The 9,070-nt window shown below is 38.2% G+C and overlaps 1 protein-coding gene across 1 annotated transcript; it reads left to right on the top strand.

Moving 5' to 3' along the window:
• Window positions 1-3,933: 3,933 nt before the first annotated feature.
• LOC109544598 (dihydrolipoyllysine-residue acetyltransferase component of pyruvate dehydrogenase complex, mitochondrial) lies at window positions 3,934-8,473 on the top strand (the record flags this gene model as incomplete). The annotated part of the gene is given in 10 exon segments (XM_019914890.2): window positions 3,934-4,230; window positions 5,120-5,291; window positions 5,350-5,490; window positions 5,909-6,056; window positions 6,557-6,700; window positions 6,829-6,933; window positions 6,992-7,191; window positions 7,249-7,456; window positions 7,517-7,655; window positions 7,759-8,473. Coding segments are annotated over 10 exon segments (1,506 nt in total). The 3' UTR covers window positions 7,889-8,473.
• Between the last annotated feature and the right edge of the window lie 597 nt (window positions 8,474-9,070).

Genomic DNA, 9,070 nt, shown 5'->3' with positions numbered 1-9,070 from the left:
GATAGAGAATTGAATGGGGGGGTCATGACCCCCATGATCCCCCCTGGATCCGCCCTTGCATTAGCGGGGTTAGTTGTCTTCGGAAAGTCGATGTGTGAGAGTGAGAAAAGGATTTAGATTAGAAAAAGTTTTTTTTTTCGGTTAAAAATCAATAATTTACTATTTTTAACGCTTGTGTTGGCAGATAAAGCAGCAAATGACAAATATCTCCTGCAGCTTAGTGGTTTCGCTGCGCGAATAATCCCATCAAGCCAAAAGGATTTACATAATATTATTGCCTGAGATTGTCGGTGCAGGATTGTTGCCTAATTTAATTTCTATCTTACGGCACAATATTTTTTTAACTGAAAGCTGAGCACTGTTCGAAGGCCTGCACGATGAAAAAACCAACATTTAATTAGGGTGTTCGGAAAAAAATAACTCTGTTGACAGATTTTGATGGCGACGAACAAATGGTCGAGGGGAAGTTTGTGCGTTCGTGCCATTTATCACGTATACGTGAGAGGGTAGACGACTATACCGGCCCCAAACCTCTAACTCATAAATACCAATATCGTTCACTCATTAATCCTGTAAACTCTAATACGTCGTTTCCGCGTTCTTCCGCATCATCCCTTTCCTTTTTAGATGGGAGCCAACCCCCTCGACCTCTATACAGACGGGGTTGTCGGATTTACGACTCGTTCCAATAAAAAAACCTGTTCTAGATCAGGGTAAGCGCATAAATTATTTATTAATGGCTTTATTCATTTGAGCGGAAAAATTAATCCTAGTATTAGTGATTTGTCGTAAGCGGGGAATAGCAGGAATTTACATTTTAAAAACGTAAAAAATTTACTATTATTTGCCTGAAATCTTGGTGTTTACTTTCTTCTATCTGTACAATAATTTAAAAGAATCAGAAAAATTGGAAATTTTACTTTTGCTGGTCACTTTGGTTTCGTGTTGTTCACTTCTGGCAATTTTTCAGCCTTATTTAAAGTTTGCACTGAGTTAAGTCGGTTTTGAATTAATCTATGAATGTTCGAGCTCAGATAATATCAACTGATGAATTTTTCGGGCTTTGATGCCGTCGTGGAAAATAATGTCTCCCTGACGTTTCGCACGCACTTATGGCTTCCATCTTCAGGGTGGTGCTGCGCCGAGCCCCTCCTTGCCTTAAAGTCCGAAAAAATCAGTGTTAATCACTCCCGTCTAAGCTGCCCAGCAAAAAACCTCTGAGGATGTAAGCCATTCGTGTTGGCAAAACGTCGCGAATGTTTTGCTTGATATCCCTTGGGCTTCCCAAGTAATCCTAGCTAAATAAAACTGGCGTCAATGTTGGGCTACCCGGTTTATGGGCGTGTTGCACTTTATCTGTCCCGTACTTAACCTATATTGTGATATCTATCCATGGAATCTGTCCAGACAGGGGCGGCAGTTGGCAACAGTGGGCGACCACGCCGTTTTGTTTTGGGGAAGATAAAATAGGCCGCCAGGCTTAGAAATGGGGTCGATCAATGTAACTGGGTGGATGAGGATGTGATGGGGTTGCATGCTCGGGACCAGACTGCATCGCTGCAAAATGCGCAATTTCTTATCAGGCGCAATTGTTCTCGGTTGGAGAATGTCCGGATAGTCTGATCACTATCTAATGAAAAATTCCGCGATTTTGAGGAGCAATATGAACATTTTATGCGAAAATCGACGGGAAATGTGCCATAGGGCACGGATGAGTTTGGAGCGTTTAATTAATTTTGTTTCACTAATGAAAAAAATTGATAATGGGGGATTTTTGATATTTTGAAACATTTATTTTTAAATTGAAATACAGTTTTTAATGCGTTTTTTTATTTTTAATTGTTGGAGTGACATTCTTATTGACAGATGACGTTTTAATTAATAGTTCCAAAGCCTTCTAGAAACATTTTCCACGGTATTTTTGAATTATTGGAAACATTTATATCATTGAATTGAGAACAAAATAAGAAGTCTGAGCCAATTATAAACAATTTTCATTAAAAAACGCAAGTTTCTTTAGTATTCGGCAAATTAAGCAACCATAATTACTTCTATTAGACGCAACATAAAAAAATTACCAAATATAGCTTTAGTTAGCATCATTTTATTCCGTCCTTAAAAAATCAAGAAATTAATCTCTTGGTAACCATTAGGCCTAAAGACAATTTCGCGTAGAATTTTAAACATCTTGGTGAGTCGTAAGTTCCTGAGTTATGAAAAGTGTTAAATGGATTGATTTTTCAGTTATACCACAGTACAACATTTAATGGTTTTTGTGCTGCGTAATATGAAAATAAGGGGCGAATCTAAGCATCGGTTGGCGCAGTCTTCCATTAATCAGACCCCCAAATGAATTAACAGTTTATTTCCAGGAAATGAGCCCTATATTTAGGATGGCTTTTACCACTACGTTGCCGTTCAGTTCTATCGATCAGTCGCCTGAAAGTACGGCGTAGTAGATGACGTAGCAAAAGAGGGCGGCCTGATTGCCCTAAAACCCTGCGCCAACCCCCCATCAAGAAGCAGTCGGCGCGAATATTCCACTTAGCTGGGACGTACGTCTGCATAACACTATGATGGGGTGGAAGAAGATGGAAACAGACGAGGGAGGTGAGATGACTGTTGATCGCTTTGGCGAGTCATCAACAGACCTTAGGTATGAATGACCTGAGAGTGGAATGCACTGGCGCGAAACGCGAATAGTATAGAACGGGCCTTATGAAAATAATCATGGCTCTCAGTCGGCTTTTGTAATTAGTTTTCGTGCTTGTTGGGGCTTCAGAAATAATAATAATTGCTCATTTTAGTCAGCAGCGTTACATATGTTTGCAGGTTTTTCTAAATTTTGCCTCCACTTGTATGTGGAAACTGACAAGAAATTTTAATTTCTAAATTGCAAAAAGGTTTTTTTTAAATCACTTAAACTTCAGTGGCGCAGTACAAAAATATTGACAAGTTGACATTCGAAGGTGTCTAATGTATTTGTTGTGCCACTGATTGGGCAACAAAAATGTCAGATAGTGTCAAATTAAGGTCGTGTCCGACAGGTTTGGAACAACAAATACATCAAACACTTTTGGTTGCCAAAGTTGTGCGATTATCTTCAAGCACAACACTGGTTTGGACGCGCAAACATTCTAAAATTGCCATTTTCAGCTTTTGCCTCTCAATCAGTGTCGTGCTCGAAGGGCTCGGCACAAAAAACGCATTAAAGAGGATTCAATGATCGGCATTGAATCCTCGGAGACGAAGTGCTTCCGTAACTACGTTTATATGGATTTTTCGCGAGGTTTGAGAGAAAATTGAACCACCCTGTATAATGGAAAGGGACAAGACAACTGGCGAGCACACGAGGAAAGGAGACAAAAACATATTTTTTAAATTAAAATCTGAAATGAGGAAAGTGGTCAAAATCGCACTTTGCGAACAACACCACTAAGAAACGTTGTAGGTACAGGCATTTTTTATAAGTGAGCAAGCGCTGATAAACTAGCTTGACCTTTGGTAAAATTTTTGACGTTTGAGGTTAACAACCTCTCAGTTTTCGAATAGTGTTGCTGAAGAGCGCATAATCCAAGTAAATTACTATAAGCAAGCAATTCCCGCAACTGAATGAACTGAACGTAAAATTCCTACTTCATTTTTAGCCAATTTGCGAGGTCTTTCACCCATCAGACTCGAACGACGCTCGACAATCCCATCACTTCATGCAAGTCCCAGCCAATACGTGGGGAGCCCTCTATGCGTATCTATTCAAACTACCGATCATCCAGTGCAGTATTCTTCAAAGAAAACTCCAAAAGTTCGTCGGCAGTTTATGAACCGACATATTTCTCTATATGTATTTCACACTATCGCGTTGACTAACCAAGACACGTATGTCGTAGTAGACACGTGCCTAAGCCTGTCAGTTTGACGTCATATAGTAAAAAGATACTAAAATAGTTTGTCAAACTCGCGAGGTTTTCGACACGAGATAACGTCAGAAACACAGATTTCGGTCGTGGAAGTCTTTTAAATGACCTTAGGAGGATAGTGAATAAAAGTTTCGGTCGCCCTCTGTTTCGCCAACCTTAAGAAGTCGTACAAGTTTAATTGACAAAAATCAACCATGTTCCGGACTGTAATTCTCAAAAGCGATGTCACCAAGGAGGTGGTTAGAATAGCCTTTCGTACACAATGTTATCGGAACCTGGCCACTCAATGTGTGAGGAGCAGACACTCTCACAGGTAATGCATTTTTGCGGCTTTCCTGCCGTTCAATTCGTCCTCGATTTACTTACATAATCACGGTTTAAACTGACATAACAAGTCCTCACCTGTATGGCTTTCAGCCCCTTCAATTGAGGTCTTAGCCGTTCTATAGGTATTTATCTAGATTCTTTAACATCAAGTGGTATTTGCTTGCACTCAAAGATAAGAACATGTGTACCCTCAATTCAATGTTATGCAACATTGAAAAAAAATTGATCCATTTATGTAGTTAGAACATGTGCGGGCCTTCGGGGTCACTTTGAGGGTAACCATTGAAATGCAATAGCATTATCCATTTAATGATCAAGTGCATTTAATGAAAAGATTGCTTGAATAATTTGCACTAAATGTTTCAACACACACGTTTAGTTTTTTGGTTTATTCGGCTTCCTTTTTAAAATTTTTGCAGCCCCAAAAATTGCCTATTTGAACTTGATACGCTGCAAGTTTGTTATTTTGAGTAAAACTCGCATATTTGTTGGTCATTAAAATCAGGGTCGAATCACTTGAACTTGAGTAGAAAGTAACATTAGGAACATAGAACAAATTAGGAACTTGGAAACCTTCGGATTCATGCCGCTTGAGTATCTACATTGTTGAAAATTTCCGAAGCTTTGGATTTTAAAAAGCTCACTTATTTTATGAATTAAAATATACAGAGTGTTTGTCGATATATTTTGGGAATGATATTTCGGAATGGAAGCGTTAACGCACGGTAAACAGTGCGTTTTTTAAATATTGTTTAAACCAAACACTGTAGATTTTTAAGGACTGTGTCATAAACTCTAAGATAAAAAAAGGAGCTTAAATATCTAGATTAAGGACTAAAAAAATGGAAACTAGAAATTTACTTGTCTAATTTCAGATCACTATCCCACAACTGCAAAAACCAAATATTAGTTCATCAGGCCATAACTCCACAGCTTTTAGTAAAATACTTCTCAAGCGGCAGCCTACCGTCCCATATTCGGGTAACGCTGCCAGCATTGTCTCCTACCATGGAATTGGGTACGATTATCAGCTGGGAGAAAAAAGAGGTAACACTTTGATTGCAAGATTTTGTGAAATTCGGAGCCAGAATGTTTATTTTTACAGGGCGACAAGTTAAATGAGGGGGATTTGCTAGCAGAAATCGAAACAGATAAGGCCACCATGGGCTTTGAGACTCCAGAAGAAGGGTATCTGGCGAAGATTTTAATTCCAGCTGGTTCCAAAGACGTTCCCATTGGCAAACTGGTAAATCTTTCAATTAGAACGTTTAGTATTTTGGCTAAACAAACAAAATTGGTCAAAAAGATTAAATAGTTTACAGTTTTTTGTACTAAAGCACGTTTAAAGAACTTGCAGATGATTGTTTTGCAAATGTGATAAAGTACATACTCTTTTAGTCCGTCAATTAAAGAAATGATTCATTTTGTCGCATTTTCAGAACAATTATCTACACATTTTTGAAATAATCGGAACTACAAACCTTTCCATTTTTTGAAGCTTTAGATCTGGCTTTATATTCGGTTCACTATCATACAATCTTCCTATTTAGAAGATCTGCACTATGAAAAGTCATCATGTATATTCAAAATATTGCGATCTAAATTTGAGTTAGCAGCAATTTATTTGCGTTTTTGAAACATGATTATTTCTTTTTTTTGTGCAGGTCTGTATCATTGTGGAAAATGAAGCCGATTTAGCAGCATTCAAAGACTTCAAAGATGATGAAGTTGCGGCTCCCCCTAAAGCGGCTGCACCTCCGCCACCTTCTGCTGCACCTTCAGCTCCAGCACCAACAGCTGCAGCACCTGCAGGTAGTGTATTGTAGTTCTTCCTCAATTAGTTTCGGTACCGCCAACGTTAATTGTTTTAGCCAACTCTTGCGACTGGAAATCACTCATTAATTATTACATAATGTTTATCCAAGCAAAGTTATCAGGCAGCGTCAAGGTTAAGCGGCACGGGTTTTTGAACTTGTACTATTGAAAAAATGAAGTTTTTAGATAATAATAACGGGAAATGTAAATTTGTTGATATTTTGCCTAATCTATGTTGTTTTGGCAAATGTTTGAGTAAAAGTACATAGTTTTTTTCTGATACTTTATCTAATCTGATTTCAAATTTCAATGTTTGTAGCCAACAAGCTGCTCCTTTAATTTCTAAAGGTGATCACTTTTTTTAATTTTTATAATTCAAATACTGAAATGGATACTTCTTAAGTCATTCAAAAAGTTAAAAAACAAACAAGGAAAACTTGATTTGATCAATTGAGCCATTCAAAAAACCTGGAATTTCAATAATCCTATTACTTCAGGAGCACCTGCAAATGTTGGAGCAACAGATAGAGTATATGCTAGTCCTATGGCCAAAAGACTGGCTGAGCAGAGGAATATCCGACTTCAAGGAAAAGGAACGGGCCTGTTCGGTGCGATTACATCTTCTGATTTAGGAGCGCAAGGTAAAGGGCCCTAAGAATTAGAAAAACATGTACTTTTAATCGATCGAAGATGTGAAGTAGCGTTCCTAGTTCGGTGATTGCCTGCCTTCTTAAAACAACTAGTTAATGTGACAAATTTAATTATGCAGCTCCCGCGGCTGGCGCTCCATCCGCTCCAGCTCCTGGCGCACCTTCAGGGCCAGCTGTATCGCATGCAGCTCCTTCCGCTCCAGGCCCATATGTTGACATTCCAGGTATCTATCGCTGAACTTTAGTTGGATTATGGTCGTCAATCAAAAACTTTTTTTTCAGTGTCCAACATCCGCAAAACTATCGCTAAAAGGCTGCTGGAATCGAAGCAGCTGATCCCCCATTATTATCTCACTCAAGAAATAAACGTCGATGCTCTGCTGAAAGTCCGCGCAAAATACAACAAGAAATTGGAAAAATCCGGCGTGAAACTCAGCGTTAACGATTTTATTATAAAAGCTACCGCTGTTGCATCTCAGAAGGTTGGTTGTGAATTGTGTTTCTTAGGCCAACAAATTAAAACTTCTGGAATTTTTCAGGTGCCCGAAGCGAATTCACACTGGTTTGACTCAACCATAAGACAGTATAAGAATGTCGATGTTAGTGTGGCAGTTTCCACCGATAAAGGCCTAATCACGCCAATCGTCTGGGAGGCCAACAATAAAGGCGTCGTACAAATCAGCCGGGCAGTGAAAGAATTGGCTGCCAAAGCCAGGGACGGAAAACTTCAACCACAAGAGTTCCAAGGTAGTTTGAACAAAGTTCTCTGGATTTGAGTAATCGTTAATAGAAAAAAATTGCTTATAGGAGGCACCATTAGTGTGTCCAACTTGGGCATGTTTGGTATTAGTCATTTTAGTGCCATCATCAACCCGCCTCAGAGCTGTATCCTTGCTATAGGAACGAGCGTTACGAGGTTGGTGCCGGATGAATCCAAAGAAAAAGGGTAAGTGATTTATTAAACTATTTTTACGTTGTAGTCAAAGTTACCCCCATTCTTTCCAGCTGATTTTACGTTTCAATCTTTAACAATAGCGGTTTTTTTCTAGATTCAGAGAAGCCCAATACTTGACAGTAACTCTTAGTTGCGATCATCGAGTTGTCGATGGTGCCGTTGGTGCGAGATGGCTGCAAGCCTTCAAGGAAGGTCTAGAAGACCCTGTTTCCATGATTTTGTGAATTTAAATGTTCGAACAATCAAAGATAAGACCGTAATTTATTACTGCGAACCGCCAGAACTGGTTTTGAGAGAAAAGCAAAATTCCTCAAATCAGTCACAACATAATTTGCATAATTATTTTTTTGTTGTGTTTGAGTTGTACAGCCTTTTAAATTCTAAGATTATGACTATATTATTTTAATATAGCTTGTTATTTTTTTTCTCATCTTCAATTTATGAATTTAAAGGCTTGTACTGCATATTTAACGTCTTTCAGTTCATCAATACATGTTTTATTGCATCAAGGGCAAAATTACATTTATAGAAAGATTGACGGGGTTGATGGTTTATGGTAAAAATTGCATAATTTTCAACTTCGTCCATAGCATGTCGTTTTTCGAAATTTTCATAATATTTATTTCAGTGAATATTTATGAGGAGTTTTTATCAATTTTCCTCTAATGAGTTGGAAATAGGCGAATCTGCATTTATCAATATAACCAGCTGTCACTTGAAATAATGCCAATCCAAATGTTACTTTTACCTCAGCTGTCAGATATTTGTTACGTTGATTTTATGTGTATATAATAAAATTATTAAATCATTGTACAGTCTTTTGGTTATATTTATTATATACTTTTTGCTTTGTCTGCCAGTTAGTTTTTTTGCTTTTGTTTGCGAAGTAAATAAGAACGAAGGGTAGTTTTTTTAAACTATTTTTTATCTTCGATGACTATTAAAATAATAAGTATTTTGATTGAGTAAACTATGGTTTCGTCGTGCGATTGATAAACATGCGTGCGTTCGTGCTCACTTTGAACGCGATGCCATTGTTTTTGGCCGCATGGACGGCAATATTCTTTTTGTTTATAAGTTATGTTGTTTATCTTCGATGAGAATTTTTAAATCGCAATATTCACATCAGATTAATGTAGGAAAAGGCTGGTAAACATAATTTGGTTCAGTTTGGAAGCTTTCAAATGCGTCCCTCACAGTCGAATCAGTTTGTAGCTCAATGTCGGTTGAAAGGCAGTGCGCGATCGCCGGCAAAAATTCAAAAATGTTGCGGACTTTTCAATTTTCTCGCGAAAAGTTGTGGATTTTTTATTTTTGAATGCTTTTCTCCCCAGTTTCGTGCTATTTTCCCTACCGGTAGTGCGGTTTCAACAAAAAAACGCATTTTCCCCAGACTGGAAACTTCC

Source organism: Dendroctonus ponderosae, unplaced genomic scaffold (assembly GCF_020466585.1).
Source record: "Dendroctonus ponderosae isolate FM_Combo_2020 unplaced genomic scaffold, Dpon_F_20191213v2 Dpon_F_20191213_2, whole genome shotgun sequence".
Classification (NCBI taxonomy): Eukaryota; Metazoa; Arthropoda; class Insecta; order Coleoptera; family Curculionidae; genus Dendroctonus; species Dendroctonus ponderosae.
Note: the sequence above shows the minus strand (reverse complement) of the source record. Positions and strands in the feature narration are given on the sequence as shown.